Source organism: Prionailurus bengalensis, chromosome A1 (genome assembly GCF_016509475.1).
Source record: "Prionailurus bengalensis isolate Pbe53 chromosome A1, Fcat_Pben_1.1_paternal_pri, whole genome shotgun sequence".
In the NCBI taxonomy this organism is placed as follows: Eukaryota; Metazoa; Chordata; class Mammalia; order Carnivora; family Felidae; genus Prionailurus; species Prionailurus bengalensis.
This window is the reverse complement of record NC_057343.1, coordinates 52,101,441-52,120,955: the sequence shown is the minus strand read 5'-3', so window position 1 is coordinate 52,120,955 and position 19,515 is coordinate 52,101,441. Positions and strand designations below refer to the sequence as shown.

The following is a 19,515-nucleotide window of genomic DNA, read 5'->3' as shown; positions in this document are numbered from 1 at the left end:
AAACTATTTACTATAAAAGTGTTCATGCGGCATCTGGGTGGCTCAGTTGATTAAGCGTCCGACTCTTGGTTTCCGCTCAGGTCATGATCTCACGGTTCATGAGTTGGAGCCCCGCATTGGGCTCCGCGCTGACAGTGCAGAGTCTGCTTGGGATTCTATCTCTCTCGTTCTGCCCCTCTCCAACTCACTTGCTCTGTGTCTCTCAAAAATAAATAAATCTTAAAAAGCTGAAAAAGTTTTCATATATACAGAAGTGTTGAAAAGCAGTGTCGTATCTGCATGTTTTCCACCTAGATATGCTAGTTGTTTTCATTTTGCCATAATTAATTCATCTCCACATATATACATAATTGTTTGCTGTGAAGCCACATAAAAGCTGCAGACCTCTGGACATGTGAACACTAATGCCTTCTCCCTCAGTTTTAATATGATGTCATGACTTCCATTAAGCACATGGAATACATTTTCTTCCTGGTATTTTGAGCTTCAATAATAAATTAGTCACTATGACCTTCCCACTGCCACAATTTCTTTTAAATTTTAAACCTAAAGGTACCCGGGCACTTTGAAATCTTAGGTAGGGCCAAAGAATAAGAAAATTCTGTACAATCACAATACTTTCATTCCATGTAAACAAATTAACAATAGGTTTTAATAATTCACATACAAAATTTTCCCATCAAGAATGTCCTTCATAAGCATTTCCCCCTAAACCACGATCAGTCAAGGTTCACACATTAGATGTGGTTGTCGTGTTTCTAATCTCTATTAATCTAGATGTATCTGTTTTTAGAAACCAATCTTTATTCCTGTAAGCAGCAAGTCAGTCTCACAAAGCTTTAAATCTGAAATACGCTCTTAAAAGTAAACGCTTCCGAGTGTCAATATCTAGAACACTTCTCCTCTGGGTGAAGCTCCCATCTACAAGCGATGTCAGGGACCATCTGGAAATGAGGTACACTCTTCCTGTCAAACAATGTGGATCACATTAATGACCATATATGCTTTAGTGTTCAAGGAATCAAAAATAACATTCTATTTCTATCTTCACAAGAAATCAGCAATTTGCACTCAAGGACTGAGGTGCAGCAGGGAAAGCTGGAGGAACAGACAGAGGAAAGAATTCAAGGGAGTCTTCTCATGTTATTATTTCTCAAGCAGCAGCAAGAGTTACCACTCTAGGAAACAAAGACTCAAGAGTATTCAGAAATAAAGGGGACATGTGGTTACCCACCAATCAGATCTAGCCTTCCAATCAGTACAGGGTACAAGGGAGGGCCCGGGGCTAACAGTGCTAACCTCATGCCACAGACAACCCCTGCCATACCCTAAAAGGATCCTACAAGAGTTAGTCATTGTTCACATCTGGAAAACTATTCCAAATATGCTTTTAATTTTATAACCCCTATAAATAGTCCCATAACTGTTTTTTAAATTTTTTTTTAATGTTTTATTTATTCTTGAGAGAGAGAAGGACAGAGCATGAGCAAGGGAGGGGCAGAGAGAGAGGGAGACACAAAATCTGAAGTAGGCTCCAGGCTCTGAGCTGTCAGCACACAGCCTGATGCAGGGCTTGAACTCACAACTGCAAGATCATGACCTCAGCCAAAGTCTCATGATGCTCAACCGACTGAGCCACCCAGGCACCCTGATCCCATAAATTTTAAGAGCCCTCTTTTCTGAACCTAGGCAGCGCTGGAGCTACAAAAGCAATAAACATAAATATGCACTGGTGACTTCTTGTTAGTCATTTTTATTTAGTTTTTAAAGTTGATTTGAGAGAGACAGAGATAGCATGAGTGGGGGAGGAGCAGAGAGAGAGGGAGGGAGGGAGGGAGGGAGAGAGAATCCCAAGCTGCCCCTCGCTGCCAACACAGAGCCAGATGCGGGGCTTGAAAGCACCGAGCCAAGAGGTCATGACCTGAGCCGAAGCCAAGAGTTGGACACTTAACCGGCTTAGCCACCCAGGTGCCCCTTTAGTCATTTTATTTCAACTTTTTTTTTTTTTTTTTTTTTTTGGGACAGAGAGAGACAGAGCATGAACGGGGGAGGGGCAGAGAGAGAGGGAGACACAGAATCGGAAACAGGCTGCAGGCTCCGAGCCATCAGCCCAGAGCCTGACGCGGGGCTCGAACTCGCGGACCGCGAGATCGTGACCTGGCTGAAGTCGGACGCTTAACCGACTGCGCCACCCAGGCGCCCCCTTTTTTTTCAACTTTTTTTTTTTTTTTTTTTTTTTTTTTTTTGGGACAGAGAGAGACAGAGCATGAACGGGGGAGGGGCAGAGAGAGAGGGAGACACAGAATCGGAAACAGCCTTTAGTCATTTTAAATGGATCGCTAATTTATTCTCTCCTATCCACATTATTTTAGGAATTTAGAAAAAATATGATGGCCTAGTTTCAAAGCTGCCACTCTTATTTCACAATTTTGTTCAACTGATATTCCATGGTAACAAATGAAGGGTCAGTTATCTGAGTCACATTTTTTTAAAATGAGGGTGGGAGGGGAGACAGTCAGTCATTATTTACTTTCCCAGCACTTTTCATCCAGGCAGTGCAAGGGTCATTATTTCATTTGTTCCTTAGGTTGGAAGAGTGTGTACCAGATGATTTGATGTGAAATTACACCTAAGTTTTCCGAGAAAGAGGTATTATTTGTCCACATTTTAGAGCCAAAGAAAGCAACGTGTATGGAGACCCGAGGGACCTGTGAAAGACGGAAGTGGTGGGACAAGACTGGACTCCAGAGCCTGCACTCTCAACCCCCAAGTTAATCGGCCACAAGTCCAGTCCAGAAAACCGTGGTCGTATTCGATTTTCCTTTGCGCATGGAGCCCAGGCCTTTTAGGAAAAATGAAACTGCCACTGTTGGACGCTAAGCTGTGGGGTGCCTCTGCTTTCCTTATGGGAGTCATCACAGCGCAGGTCCAGGGAAACCGATCCTTTTCATCGTGGTGCTCGGTGTAAGGTGAAACCCCTCTTCTGAGGGAAGACAACAATCCGCTGGCAACACGGACCAAGCAGCGGAGCCAGCGTCTGCTGGGCAACTAGGATACGATGTTTTAAGACACCTGACAACCATCAGAGCAACAACTCGAGGCGTCCTTTTCCTCGATTTCAAAGCGAGGCAGACTTTCAAGACGCACATGGAATACACCGCTTTTCTGGCATTATGAGCATTAATAAATTAGTTACTACAACATGCCTTAGCTGCCACTTTTTTTCCTTTTAAATTTGATATCTAGAAATACTAGAAGAGAAATTATGACTGAAATGTTCAATAGTTTCAAAGGATCTCTCAATTAGCACGAATGATACAAGTACAGAAGAAGAGAAGGTAAAAACAAAAAACATGGTTAACAAGTGATCATGAATACAATTTGTATTTGGCCCTGCAGTCCTTTTAAATAGGCTGCTTCACCACTCCTGGGCCCAGCTTTGAGAAATGGTGCTATGTAATAATTAAGAGCTGTAATTATAAATACGGTTTATTTCTCCATATTATACAGGATTTGCATGTGAAATCTGACCGGTCATTGGTACAAAATCATAGCAGGCTTAGAATATTACATGATTGTTCTCCCTAGTCTGTTGGAGGTCAAGGACCGTACCTCCTGGATTGGGGAAGTAAGACTAACAGTGAATATGGAGAAAGGAAAAAACACACAAGAGAATGACACATACTCTGACCCACCACGTTGACAGTCACACTGGGGCAGATCAACTTCCTGTTACCACGCCAAGTATCAGCCTCCGTATCCCTCCTGGTACACAGATCTTACTTCTAGATGTCAGAGGGAAAGACACATCCAAACTTGTCCTAAATCGGGATGTGCACAAGCATCACCATCCATGCTTCCCATCCATTACCGCATGACAGGAGCAGGCAGTGCGGGACTGAGGTGGCAGGAGAGGAAAGGAGACACCGCTCAGTGCGATGGGCTCCACGGAGCTCCACTGTGAACTCAGCCAGCACCACCTGCCCGTCCTGCCTCTGAACTAGCAACCACATAAAGATGCCCCACATGCATGACTCATCCTGTGCTGGCCACATCGTGGTGGTTTTCTTGAAGCTGTAAGTCTGTCAGTCTGGGACACGTGATCAGAAACTGGTCAATTTTAGATTTCAACTCAGACCATACTGGTAAGTTCTTGAAGATATACTTAATAAATCTGGGAAACATTTAGCAATTATTTATACTGACATTAAAACCATTTCTTGGCCCTATATGAAAGATCAAAGCACACTAAATACCAAAGGACACATATAACCTACCTCCATTGGTCCTATTTGGTTGCTGATCTGGAGTTTGGGCTTGAGGTGAATAATACTGTTGTTGCTGGTAATTATTTGAAGGAAAATACTGGGAACTGGGGCTCCTCCTACAATCCCGAATGCTGGAGAAAGTCTGTGAATGGGGAATTCCTCTTTGGAAAGGCGAACACCTTGGAAGACGAGGCTGAGGTGGTGGCAAATGGTCAAATTCTTCCTCGTCCTCCAGACTGAATCGATCATATTCTTGATCACTACATGTCCCTTTTTTTCCTGAATTCAGTGACACGCTGGAACTATGTCTGGACACAGATGCTGAAGTGGACGCATAATCTTGCCTGAGACCTATGACAGAACAAGAAATAGTATCACCTCATGAGACATCTCAATCCAACAAAAATTAAGTTGCAGTTAAGCATCAGAAGAAAATTTCTGTCAAATAATTCAAATGAAGGCCACTATCTTGTTCATAGTTTGTTACGTCCCAAGAAAACAGATACATTTACCTACCAAACAGATGTCTAAGATTAGACTATCCTGTTGTGCAAAAAAATTGCCCCAATTCCAGTGAAGAAGAAATACACTGCTACAGTTCATCAATCAGTGTCTGTCAATTTCCCCAAATGATCCCTTAAGAAACCTGGAGAGATACTCAGGAAAAGCTATTCATCATCATTACAAACAGTATGTTATAAGTTAGACAATTCAAATAATCCAATCTCTGTCCAGGGGGTATTCCTCCTGCTCCCCACCCCAGCTTTCAAAGTCAAAGCAAAGTTCAAAACCTGGGGTACAAATATTGTCTAACGAGGTCACCTCTCTGTTCTATTTGTTACTAATATTATCTTTTTCAAAGCACACAGACACTTCAACTCTTCAATAGTTTTGGGTTATCCTAAATGAAAACCAACTAAAAATAGTCAAACTGGAAGTTTCTAGTTATTCCTTTCATCTCACGGTCAATACCACAATTTTTTAAAGTAGTCTCTCCCTGACTAACTTCTGAAACTCACATTAATTGTCTAGTCATATATTTTCAGAAAGCGTTACTGTTATTTTACTATTCCTAAATAACAACATAAAACAATCACTTTCTCCCTCTGAACGGATCTTATCAAACTCTCCATAAGCATTACCATGTTTCTCATAGTAGCCTTGACTAATTTTGAAAACAGGAAGTTGTTGTGCTTGAATGAAATGATACTTGGCTGTTTCTACTTATGTTGACCTGAAAAGATAAAACTCCAAACCAAGCCTAGCCCAGTTCTGTGATCTACATCTTATTGTGCCTTTAATACCTTGCGGTAGTTCGCTCCTCGATTTGTTAACTTTCCTGCAGAGCCACTGATACATTGTCCCACCGCTAATGATCTCTTCTATGTTTATATTTATCCTGAGAAGCTTGTCGATGGATTTTAATTGAGTTTATATTAAGATAACTATAGACTCACACGCAGTTCTAAGAAAGAACACCGAGAGATCCCTTGTGCACTTTGCCCAGTGTCCCCCAATGGTAGCATTTTGCAAAATTATAAAACAATATAACAACCAGGATATTGTGATACAAACCCAACTTGTTTAGATATTTTCAGTTTTACTTATATATATGGAAGTATTAAGTTCCGTACAATGTTATCACCTGTATGATCAAATATTCACCACCAGTGTCAAAATACTAAACAGTTCCAAAAATCCACAAAACACGAAAATCCCTTGTGCTGCCCTTTTATAACCACGTCCCCCTCCTTCCTGAGATCCCACACCCTGTCTCTAACCCTCATCAACTGTAAAATTTTCTCACTCCAAAATGTTATATAAATGGAATTACACAGAATGAAATCTCTTGAGATCTTTTTTCACTCAGCAGAATTCCTGGGAGATTCATCCAAGATGCTGCCTGCATCAACAGTCCACTCCCTCTTACTGCTGAGTAGTACCTCCCTGGTATGGGAGCACTGACGCCTGATTAACCATTCACCTCTTGAAGGACATCTGAGTTCATTCCAGTTTGGGGCTGTTACAAATAAAGCTGCTACAAACATTCATGTATAAGTTTTTATGTGAACAAAAATTTCCACTGTTCTAGGACAGGTGCCCAAGACTGCAACTTGCTGGGGTCTATGGGAATTGCATGTTTGTTTGTTTTTTAAGAAGCCGACAAACGGTTTCCATAGTAACTGTACCAGTGATGTCTTTATATTCATGTATTTTGACCAGAGTATGTCCTAACAACTTATGATGCCCATGAAAGCCTGAGGGGCATTAACTGGCCCATCTACACGGTAGGGTAGGCATGAGAAAAAGAATCTAATGCTTACCCATTACCTTGGGAGAAATGCCTAAGCCTCCCTATCCCCTCACATTTCAAGTAGAAGACTCTAATTTAAGAAGTTTCCTACTTTAAAGAGAACATACTTTCTTCTTGGAGACGAGCCATGATCTGGACATCAGTGAGATCCTGTAACTTATATCCCATGGAGATAGAATCATCTTCCAATTCTGAAGTACTCAGCTCACTGTCTATAGAGGACTGGGGACTGAGAGGGGAGCCCCTGGAAGTGTAACCTGAAAAACAAAGGAAACAGGTTTATCATTTGGTCTGAAGAACTGATATTTACATAATGCTTTGCAATTCATGTATCAAGTCAGCAATTTTCTTCCTATTTTCATAATGCCACTGAAGGGTGACCAACACGTAACCATTCAATGGTGAGACAATATGCACGTCCTTCACACGTTCATGATTCACATATATTTTTTCAGGTTCAATTTTCATAATTAAAAAATATCACTCTGCACTATACACCAAAAAAACTGTTAAGAGGGCAGATTGAATTATGGTTTTACCACATCAAAATGTATACATATCACTAGTGCTGAAATCTGCATCCCATTAGGTAAGTATATATCTGAAGACATTATAGAAGAATACTTAGTTCCATGTTCACTTTTGATTAATAATCACATATGCTTCTCTCTAGTAGTAACAGATTATAAATTATAAGATTAAACTATAATCTGGTCCGTTTTTCAAACAGGTACAAATAGAGCTATGAATGAATAAGAACATCACATGTAAAAGGCTCACATATATACACAGAAGCATATATAAAATCTCAATGACAGAGGGTACAGTACTCCCAGGAGATGGGAAGTCACCCACAAAAGTAAAAAAAGCAATGGCTTGGGTAAAAGAACAAAGGAAGAAAGGCCCCAAAGGGAGAAAAACTGTAGGAATGGAATCACACCAATGCTGAGACAAATAAGGAAATGGCGAGAATTTCATCTCATAAGAAGCTACTGTGGGTATTTTTTTTTCCTGTGGAGCCCTGGCTTAATAAAAAGCTACCAGAAAAAATAAAATTTTAAAAATTAAGACATACAAGGTTTACATTCCTGAGTCATAATAAAAACACTTGAGTTGTGTTCGACATTTAATTTTAAAGGCACACTAGGCATTTGGAAATCTAGCCATATACGTATAGTTTTGCTAACCAGGAAAACTGCCTGTTGCACACACTTGGGAGCACACCAATGGTGCTCAAGCACAAAGGAAGGCTAGCCTTCTCGGTGCCCAAAGTAAGTGTGCAGCACACAATCTGTGTCACAAGATCACCCTCAACTTTTCAGTAAGAGAGGACAGGTGAGCTGTTTTTGGTGACTGAATGATAAAGCAAGCAGCTGGTCAAGAAGTTGAAATATTACCTGTTCTTTCAGGTGTTAGTATTGCTTTATTTGAGGTTTTAGAGAAGCTGGGAGTATTAATGCCATTGCTATAAGGGCTGAGTCTTGCAACAGGACTATAAGGAAAAGCCAGGGAGACATTTGAAGAGAAGAGACTCCGCCATCGGCTAGCTGTCACAGAAGCAGAAAATAAACAGCAGCAGTTAGCTATCCGGAAGCAGGTGCTTATTTGTCAGAAGGAGAAAGGGGAGAGGTTAAAAAAAAAATGAAAAGACAAAGCAACTTTTCATAAGGATAACTTAAATGACTTCCACATATCGAAGGTGAAAATACTTAAAAACAGGCAATTTGTGAATTAGAGTCCTACTGATACCTTCATTTAAGACCTAGGAATCAGCTTGATTAAAGCCAATATACCTGTGTAATAATGAAAACCTGTTTTGAATTTCTACATTAGAAATGCTTTCTATTTCCTATTTCTGCATAAGGATTTAAGTGTTTTGTAATAATATAAACGTTCAGTGTCCAAAAAAGCTCAAGCTTAAAAACTGTGGGGAATGTTACTGTTACCTATACACAGTCCCATATTTTTTCCTAAGGTTCATTTTCAACCCATTTAATATGGAAAATGTTGATCAAGCAATATTTAAGGAAACCTGTTCTTGGCTTATAGGACACAAACTTAAAGGAACTGCTGCGTTTCTTAACAGCCCTGCATCCAAACCAAGGATTGTGGAAAAACAATACAAAATCGCAGGAGAAGGATACAAAATTTAATGACAGCTATTTTTGATGGAAGGTGTAGAGATGAACTGGCAACTTGTTGCATTTTTTTTAATAAAAAACATTTTCCAGATTTTTTGTATTGAACATGTATTACTTATGTAACATTTAAAGGTAGGATTATATATACTATTAATTTAGTACTTTAAGGAACAACAAGGAATTTTACCTACAACGGGCAAATGATCTAATTCTTCGTACACTGCTTCACCTGACAGAATTAACGTATCTCCCTCGGCCCAAAATGCCAACCCCTGCTATTTCCGAGTTCTTGGGATCATGCAAAAGACCTCAAAACCGTAAAAACTTGAGGAAGTCACACCAAGCATCACATAGTCTTCCTTCAAGGCATACGGATTACTTTGCTAAGCAAAATCCATTCTTCTAAAAAGCAATCACTTAGACGTGGACTAATAATAATAAGCAGGGCAGGAGGGAACAGATAAGAATTACAGAGGAGGTTAAATTTCACATAAAGCAGTTAGTTGGACTGTATTTGCTGGAAATCTCACCAAACCTGAAGCAGCAAGTATGAAAAGGACTGCCTGACTCGCATCCCCAGATCACTTTTTTTTAATGTTTTTTTTAATGTTTATTTTTGAGAGAGAGAGAGAGAGAGAGAGAGAGACAGAGAGAGAGAGAGAGAGCAGGGAAGGGGCAGAGAGAGAGGGAGACAAAGAATCCGAAGCAGGCTCCAGGCTCTGAGCAGTCAGCACAGAGCCCGACATGGGGCTCCAACTCAGGAACCGTGAGATCATGAAGTGTTGACGCTCAATGACTGATCTACCCAGGCGCCCCCCCCCCCCCAGACCACTCTTAATGAGCGCCACTAATGAGCCAGCGGATGGCTGAGGAGCACTTCAAACTGGGCAGTGCAGTTGAAGGGACAGAAACGATGGGGTGTGGGAGTCAAGAAAATAATCTGCTCCAAAATGGGGATACTTAAGAGCCTTGCAAAATATCACCAAGGTTATTTCAAAGAGCAAAGTGTTTCCTCTTATTCCAGCAAGAGTCGTGGAGGTAAGTACCGCCCCATTCCAACAATTACATGCAAAACAGCTCTTCCTCCTGCAAGTGAAAGAGGAAAGCAGCCGCCTGCACAAGGATCACACTTTTCAGAATTCACCAGTGTCCAGAAGGGGACCCTGCAGCACAGCGTCACTCCTGACTGACAGCAGTCACCTCACTTACCCAACCTGTAATTAAGGGTGAGCTCTTCTCAAGCTCAGCCAGAGCAGAGACCCAAGAGGCTGCCATTCTCCGTCCTGTAACTTCTAGACACACAAACCTGATTCCCAAATACACTGCAAAGTAGGGCTTGGTATGCAACACACCCAAGGTAGCCACTCCTGCACCTTTAATCTCTAGGACTCAAAGTTTCTCATTAAAATTCTATATTTAAAAAAAAAAAAAAGATCAATAGCTCTTTGTGACTGCTAACTTGCTTAACAGATGATGTCTGATCACTTGCCAGGCAAATTACAGTAACTGCGTGTTCTCACCCACAGATGCAGGCGACAATGCATCCCAAGTAAACAGCATTCACTACTCTGCACAATAACTACTGTGACCCAGCCTCCCAGCACAATGGTACAGTGATTGTGGCAATGACAGCAAGATCCTGACTAAGAACACAATTAGCATCTATTGCAAGAAAGAATGCTCTACATTGTCCTTTGGCATGGAGGCTTTTAAGAAGAGGGAGGAGAATTATCGTGGGGCAAGCTAACAAAACAACAACATTAGACTAGTACCCAAGGCTGTGGCGGAGGAGGAGAGGGGAAAGGACAGGAAGCCATCACATCCTACTTATTCTTCACTATGTAGCTGAAGAATTGTAGGAATTGTAACAGGAAGCATTTTTATTTTTTTGCTAATACTTTGTGAGTAAAATTCTACTCCCCGACGTAGGGCTTGAACTCACAACTCCAAGATCAAGAGTCACATGCTCTACCAACTGAGCCAGCCAGGTGCCCCAGAAAGCATTTCTATAGCGAATAAAACAAAACAACCTTCTAAAGGGCAATTTTATCTTTTTCAGTCAATTAATTTAATGGACTTTTCATATCAGGATGTTTTTTGAGAGGCTCAGGGATGATTGAAATGACCCTAAAAAAGGAGTAAGATGGCATTGCTAAAGAAGAAAATGGGAAACAAAGTTCTGAACAACAGTTATGTTTCCTTACACTCTACTGCAAAGTACTACCAGTAAGTAGAGGGCTTCTCAAACTTGGGATGAGGCTTAGGACTATGTATGTGCTTGTTCTATTCCAAGCCCTAGATATAACGGAGCTGGGCCCAAACATCAGGACATGCTGAAGGTTTTCCTTCCTAAATACCTTAATTTGGACAGCCTCCCAGGACACTCCTTCCCACATGCTCTCTGTAGTCCTACTGCAATTTCCTTGACCAGGATGCTCACCACCTCGCACCAGATGAATGTCATCTACTCCTCAAACAACCTGTAGCCGCCATCACCGTCCCTGGCAAGCCCACCCTGAATGTCATGACCAAAGCTGTGTTAGTCGGATACTAGTACTGCGGTGGCTTTTCAGGGCACACAGGATCTAGAAGGCGCTCCGGATCACCTCACAGGACCCTTCCCCACTGCCATGCCCTCCTACCCACCTCTAGTGTTTCTGAACTTCCTTGCTAACACACCTGTACTGCAAAACCTTCTATGTTGCCTCCCTGATCTAACAAGCATCTTCTATGGAAATAAATGTGATTAGGTACTAAGGTATGGACTGAACCCTCATCTTTCTACAAAAAACAAAAATGGTCAATTATTTTCGGTACATCTTCAAAGTTGCCAGACTGAAAAAGTAAATTACAGATCTGTGAAGCTATTTTTGTTTTGTGTTTTTGTTTTTAAGAGAAAGGCAGAACTCACACGAGCAGGGGAGAGGGGCAAAGGGAGAGAGAATCTTAAGCAGGCTGCACACTCAACACAGAGCCCAATGCAGGGCTTGATCCCACAACCCTGAGATTATGACATGAGCTGAAATCGACATCCAAACATTCAACCAACTGAGACACCCAGGCGCCTCTGAAGCCATTTTTTGGAAATCATTAAGTATAACAACCCCCCCACCCCAGAAAAAACTTAATTCGATAAATGTTCCAGTGATGACAATAATAAGAAAAATCACAAAGGACAGATGATGGGATAGGTTTAAGAATCTAAATTTCTTTAATTCTCCAAACTGAGAATTATTAACAAATACGTTTCCAGCCCCAATGACATTCCTTCTATGCCTTGCCTAGATTCATAGCAAATACAGCAAATATTCAAATTTTTGTTGAACACGTAGGTCTCTGCATATAATCAAAATCAAACTTAAGAAAGCAGGAATTCACACGAAAGGAAAAGGAGTAACTGATCTAATGAGAAGCTCAGTGGTCATCCTCAAAAGATCAGTAACTCCATGAAGCTAAACGAGTTCAAAAATAAAGCAGTGCTAGGACATCTTCTAGAAACAATTATTTTCACATTTTCTTCTCACCACAGGGATAGACAGTTCAGTACTGAACACAATGTCTGGCACACAGTATAAAATCAAAGTGCAATGCGGTCAAAATCTTGGTGAGTTTACTAACATTTCCTTATTTCAAACCATTTTACCATTCCTACCTTAACATCTAAATGGTTTTGCCCAATTTCTTAAACTTTATTAACTATAACTTAATATACACAGTATCTCTGAAGACAACAGTTAGTTTAGACATTTCAGCCCAGCTGGATAAAGGCTCAATGAAGAAATATACCTGTAGGAGTACAACTCATTAATACTTCCTAATAGCCACTAAGTTGTTGAACTTTGTGTGTATGAATCTTCCGGTTTCCACCTAAATGACTTTATATTACTAATGGCTAGGGCCTATGATCAGGTGATTGACACATCAAGATTTAACAGGAGTCCCTGCCTAGGGTGAGCTAGGTCCTGCCATGCTAGGTTGCAACGTTAAGGTGAAGGGTCGTGCTAAGGACACTAGTTGGCAGGAAGCCTTACAAGAAGGTGACAAAGCTTACTCAAATTCTTGAAATGTTACCATCTCTTACAATCAAAGGAACTGTTGGGGCGCCTGGGTGGCTCAGTCGGTTGAGCATCTGGCTTCGGCTCAGGTCATGATCTCACAGTTCGTGAGTTCGAGCCCCGCGTCGGGCTCTGTGCTGACAGCTCAGAACATGGAGCCTGCTTCGGATTCTGTGTCTCCCTCTCTCTCTGCCCCTAACCCACTCGCATTCTGTCTCTCTCTCAAAAATAAATAAACATTAAAAAAAAAATAAAAAAAAAAAGAAACTGTTCATAAAACAGCTAAAAGAGGGTTTAGTAGAATTTCTATAAATGCTACCTCCAATAGTGCAGCATCTGAGTTGGGTGAGGAAGTCCTGGAGGGCAGTGCTCTTACTCTTTCTAGTAGCTTCTAACAGTACAGCCACATTTCTAATCCAGGTACCATGGTCTGAATGTTTGTGTCCCCCAAAATACATGCTGAAGTGCTAACCCCCAAACACGAAGGCATTATAGGTGGGGCCATTGGGAGAAGCTTAAGTCATGAGAACAGAACCCTCATGAACTGGAGCAGTGCCTTATAAAAGAGGCTCCAAAAAGCTCCTGAGCCCCTTCCACAACGTGAGAGCACAAGAAATCTGCAACCTGGCAGAGGGCCCCCCATGCCTGCGCATGCTGGCACCTGGTCTCAGACATCCAGCCTCCAGAACTGTGAGCAGTAAAGTGCTGCCCACCTCCTCTGTGGGATTTTGTTTCATAGTAGCATGAACAGACTAAGATATAGGGGGAAGTTATTTTAGAAAATAAGCCCTGATCTTCCCTACTTCCATCTTCTTTCTCCTTTCTCATTGACGAATAAGACTGTCAAAGGCAAAACTGCAGCCTGCAGAGGCTGGCTCAGTCTAATTTGCCACGTTCTCTTATCTATCTCTCACACAAAGCAGGCGATCCAGGACCATTGTTTTGAAAGACAGAAGGATCACATGTTAAGAAATCAGTCTAAAGCAGCCCCTGTGAGTGTTTTACTTCTTCAGCTTTTAATAAGTCTGATGAAAACTCGTTAAAAGCAAATTTTAGATCTGTTGTATTAAAATTCACAGAACTGATTTCTAAATAACTTATAATTTTGTATCTCCTCGCTTGTGGCTCTTCTCAGCTACCCAAATTTATATTCTCCATCATTCCCTAACCCAGGATCTTCCCTGAGAAACTGGTCAACTATCATTTAAATCTTCACAGGCAAGACCCTGTGCCCCGTGAGCCAAAAATAAAGCGGCATGCTCTAGCATTATGCAGACACCCTACATTTATAGAGCACAGCCAGAGTCGTTCCTTCATTCAAAATTTACCAAGAGATAAAAACAAAACAAAACAAAACAAAAAACATTAAAGGTCAGTCTCGAGTAGTGACGCAAATATCTTTCAAAGACACACACAGCACATAGTTATTTCCCTGCTCCACAGTCGTTCTCAGAAATCTGGCCCTGATGCTCCCACCTGCTTTTTAAAATTCATTTCTCTACTCATTTGAGCAGGCACCCACCATGGGACTATAAAGTACCAGATGCTGCAGATACGGAGATGAATAAAATATGATTATTGCCCTCCTTTCCTTCCCACTCCAATTTCTGAAGACCAGCTAGTGTAGAAGGCAGGCAAGTAAGATATGCATATGATGTGATACAGTAAGTGGAAAAAAGGCACCGTGAAGTACACTCACAGTGAAGACCATGATTAACTTTCCAAGGGAGTCCAAAGACTTCACCAGGAGAGATTATGTTTAACATGGCCCTTCAAGGTTGAGGAGGTTATCCTACAGGGTCCGAGGCCATTCCCATTCCAGACAGAAATAACTTATGTGAAGCCACGGAAACAAGAAGAAGCAGTGCGCGGTCAAGGAAGGGTGCGTGTTGTTAGGACTGAAGCACAGGGACGCAGGAGAAGAGCTAGGGCTGGAGGATGGGTGGCGGCAGCTTCCGCACGGTCATTAGGAGGATGCGCTTTAATATTCAATTTGTGTTTTGACTGAGGAGGAGAAAGGCCTGGTCAGATATGTATGTTATGAAGACGGCACAAATGGCCATATAGATGGTGGACAATTCGGGCAGGGAGCAATGACTGAAAGACGAGTTAGGAGGTTTCACAGCAGAGTTGGTGAGGGATCAAACTAGGGATCAAACAAGGGATCAAACTAAAGTATCAGCAGAACATTTGATGAAAATATTTTAAATAAGCCACATCTGAGCTAAAGAGGAGATGTCTGGTGACCCAATGAATACAGGGAGTGGAGAAAAGGAGGCGGCCAAAGCTAATGCCATGGTTTCTAAAACACTGATGCCATCCACTAAGACAGGGAACATAAGATAAGCATGCTTAAATGAAAGGAAAAAAGCAGCTGAATTTGAGATGGTTATAGGACATACCTACGTGCTGGTGCCCACTAAGGGGTGGAGAGTTCAGGAAAGCAGCTAGAGAAAAAAAGATTCGGGGCACATCAACAAGTAGGTGTTACATGAAGCCACAGGCATGAATAAAATCACCCAAGAAGAAGGTACACAAGGAAAAGAGAAGTGACTTCAGGAACATTTACAAGTGGATAAAGGGAGACTCAGTAACAAAGACTGGGAAAGGCTGCAGAGTTCAGGGATGAGCAGAGCCCAAAAACACTAAAGATAATGAAGGGTTGCAACATGGACGCAGAAGTTACTATGGGATGATGACTAAGAAACGGCAACTGTCTGGACAACTGGACCACCGAAGAGAGCAGATTCAACAGAGGAGCTAGAACGGAAACCTGTTTTAATAGGTCAAGCAGATGTAAGATGAGGAAGAAGAAATAACTCTTCCTAGAGAGATCAGGCTATAAAAATAAGAGAAATAGGGTTGTAGGTTTGCAGAGCATGAAACTCAAGGGAGGATAGTTCTTTAGGATAAGGGAGACCTACATACTGATAGAATGAGAACAGAACCAGTAGAGAAAGCAAGAGTCTACAGAAAAGGGGAATGCACTGAACTGAGGTCCTGGAGATCAGAAGGAATGTGACAGAGAGGTAAGGTAGAGGGAACAGCCTTAGAAAAGGGAGAGTTATTTCTTCCTATGCAACTAGAAGGCAAAGCTAGTGAGGATACAGAGAATGCAATATTGGCCTCCGTTATCTGTAAATTAGAAGGCAATAAATATGCTCAGAAGGCACAGGCTGGAGTAAAAGACCAGTGTAGTAGTAATGGTGTGGCCCCCATGGGGAGAAGTCAAAGTAATTGCCTAGGTGACTCTGTAACAATAAGGGAGCCTAAAAAACTATTTGAAGATATTAGCAAATGTTTTATGTTTCTGTAAAGGCATTTATGTCCTAGAGGTTTAGGTTTAGAGAGTTGACCACCTTAGCGACTGCAGGCTATGTGTCATTGGGGAATTTTAGAGATCTTTGGTAAGACCTTGGTAAAGGGAATAAAATGAAGGGCTAGATGGCTGTATTCAATACCAGTGAAACTCAGGGATCATGGCAACAGTCTCACACAGGCGTTGGCCAATGTTTTCTACAAAGGGCCAACTAGTAAATATTTTAGGTTTTGCTGGCCATATAGTCCCCATTGCAACTTCTTAATTCCACCATCATAGCATTATATAGCAGCCACAGGCAACACGTAAATGAATGAATGGGACTATGCACTGATATAACTTTACTTATATATACAGAGAGTTGAATTTCACAAAAATTATAGGTCATGAATTTTTATTTTTTCCAACCATTTAAAAATGTGAGCCTCTTTTTATCTCCTGGGCCATACAAAAACAGGTTGAAGGCCAGACAGGGCCACAATTTGCCAACCCCCAGGGTAACAGACATACCAGTTTAACAATACTCACTCTGGAGAACGCACAGGATTCGAACTGCATCATAAGGGTATGTCACATGATGTGATATAACAATGATGGCCAATAGTGTACCTCCTTACTGTAATTTTTCATAACATATTATAATAAAGATCAGCAAAAGACTAAAAGGACCCTGGACTAAGAATCTAGATACCAGAATTCCAGTCTCCATCCTGCCACATGCTAGTTCTCAAATGGAGCAAATCATGCAGCATCTTGCTTTTGCAAGGTTCCCACGTTTAGGTGTGTTTGTGGGACGATAACAAACAGGGCAAGCACCAGACAAAAGCTTGTGGCATGCATTCACCCACTGAATTTTTTTTTTTTTTTTTTTTTTTTGGAGAGTGCTGAAAAGTTAAAGTTGTAGCAAAATCATTCTCTAAACCCAGAGGGGAAATGTTCTAGAAGCTAGAAAGGAAGTGCAGAAATCTGCCCTTTTACTCTTCCCAATTCTCAGGCATTTTAACATGTCTTGTCAAAATGATGAGCATGCTTTCTGCATTACGTCTTCTTATCTAGACAACTTTACAGACTCAGTCTTTCAACTCAGAGGCAAAGTACTAAACCTTGAACATTCAACGATTTGATCAGGGTAGGTCAACGGTGCTCACTTCTGTATCCAAAGACTATCTCAGAGGAAGCATATGTCCCAAATGCCACATTCTAACAAGTATGGTTTCTTCAAAACCACGGGCTGCTAAGGTCCTGTCTCTGACTCTTAAATAATGGTGTTTTTTAACCACAGAGTCCTGCAAAGTAAGGGAAAGAGGGAAAGGGGAGATAAACTTTCAATCCTCTGTTTTTATTCCTTCTTCATACAACAGGTGGACAGGCCTCAATACTAAGCCAAACAATCAGAGGAATCCCATGCATGGCCCTTCACAAACACCAGTGACAGAGTGGTCTAAGATCAGTGAATGGATAGGAGACATTCCTCTTCTAAAGCTTGCTATTCTCCCTTATGGTGGCAGGAAATTTTATCCAGACTGCAGCATTTTGACCTAAACCCAAACACCACCACTCTATTTTCACGAACCATCGCCTCAGCTATAAATTTCCCAGGTGATCAGATTATATTTGTCCATACCTACAGGCAAGAGCCTATAGAACGCTTACATGTAGATGCACTCCCATGTCTGCACTAAACTTAAAGGGACTCAGGAACCTGGGTAAAGATAGTATTTTACTGGTTCTCTCATCAACTCTGACCAGACTGAAATACAAGGTTTCCGAAGGGCCTTAAGTTCACATTAAGCAGGCACTGCTGACTCGGCCCCAACCTGAGCAAGCCCCCTGGGGTAGGTACATATGGCTCGCAGCTTATCTGATCCTCTAGGTTTATTGGGTAAACTTGAAAAGCATTAATTTCTCCACAGCTCTCCATGGCCTGATGAATGAGCACACGGGACCGGGAAGTCCTGCTGCTTCTTTGAAACAGGTGTTCTTAAGTTCTTTCCCAGACACACGCAAAGTAAAGAGGATTCAAGCAGTATGCATTTGCCAGTGTATTCCTACAAGGAGAAGGGCTGCAGAAGTAGTAGACATCCCTCCCTGATTGGTATTCCTGGTGATTGTTTATTCAGGGCAAGTTAGTTGTAGTCCCCAAGACCCTCATTCTTCAAATTATAGGTAGAAAAACATACCAGGTTAATTTGAATCTTTCCCACAGTGCTAGTTCATTCAACCTATGATGACAAATGAAACATTTTCAAATCAGTAACCATGGTATATGTACCCATACACATAGTATACATATATTTACTTGCTATATGTCAATATAACATGTTTGTTACATGTTAACACATATTCATGTTTATAAACATGTGTTTGTGTGATAGGCTAATATATATATACATATTACACACGCTTAACATATATAATATATATGCATATTTGTTATACAGGTTTAATATACATGTTTGTTATATTTATATAAACATACAGCCCCAGAACATTGTGATACTCAGTATTTAAACTTCCATTTGTATTCAAAATGTAATAACTTACAAAAACATGATATATATACCATCTTTCAGAAACGTCTAGCTAAAGAGGTCATTTACCCATATAAATAATACCTAGAGCTAATCAAGAAAGTCACTTTCAACATTAGGATTAAGTTTAAACAGGGCGCCAGGGTGGCTCAGTCAGTTAAGTGTCCAACTCTTGGTTTCGGCTCAGGTCATGATCTCCCAGTCATGAGATCGAGCCTGGCACTGGGCTCCACACTGGGCGTGAAGCCTAAGATTCTCTCTCCCCCGTCCCTTTGCCCTTCTCCCATGGGCGTGCATGTGTGCATGCACTCTCTCTCCCAACCCCCCCCAAAAAGTTTTATATTAGGTTTAAAAGTAACTAGGGTGTTGTATACCTGCAAGGATTGGAAGATAAATGTTTAATTTTTGAATAAGTTATAAAACTTCACCATAGAGTATTATTTAACAACATTTATTCCATTGGGCTCTTTTATAATTATTCTTCATCTTGAATTTAATACATCAAATGTTTCCTAGGACTTAATAGCAAAGTGAGACTTGCTGGTTAAAGTGTCTAGTCATCATCATTAAAGCACTAGACTTTTCTTCTTCTCAGCCTTTAACCAGTCTCAAGACCACAGGCTGAATGCTCTTCTCTCATTGCCACTACTGGATCTTCCTGTGAGTCTTCTCTAACCAGGACCATGGTCTAAAAACTGAAAAATGTGGGTTGGAAAGGAGAAATTCTCTGGAATGTCAACTTGTTTCCACTTCATCACTGGTCAGAACTGAAGCTGCCAACTCGAACCACACATGGACCAAATTCAGTGTTATCTAAGACCGGAATGAGCCCTGCAACTCCACAGATCATCAGACTTCCCATCTCCAATTAGCAAGGGAGATTAGAA

The 19,515-nt window shown here is 41.3% G+C and overlaps 1 protein-coding gene across 2 annotated transcripts in view; it reads right to left on the bottom strand.

The window, feature by feature from the left end:
- The window catches only part of SLAIN1 (SLAIN motif family member 1), a 62,177-nt gene that overhangs the window by 11,113 nt on the left and 31,549 nt on the right, over positions 1–19,515 (bottom strand). Inside the window, exons 3-5 of one of the 2 annotated variants that reach the window (XM_043581147.1) lie at positions 7,980–8,129; positions 6,690–6,839; positions 4,278–4,619 (exon numbers count right to left, since the gene is read on the bottom strand). In XM_043581147.1, the coding sequence (XP_043437082.1) occupies positions 4,278–4,619; positions 6,690–6,839; positions 7,980–8,129 (642 nt within the window). The remainder of the gene's footprint in view (positions 1–4,277; positions 4,620–6,689; positions 6,840–7,979; positions 8,130–19,515) is intronic. The other variant, XM_043581156.1, reaches the window with a different exon arrangement.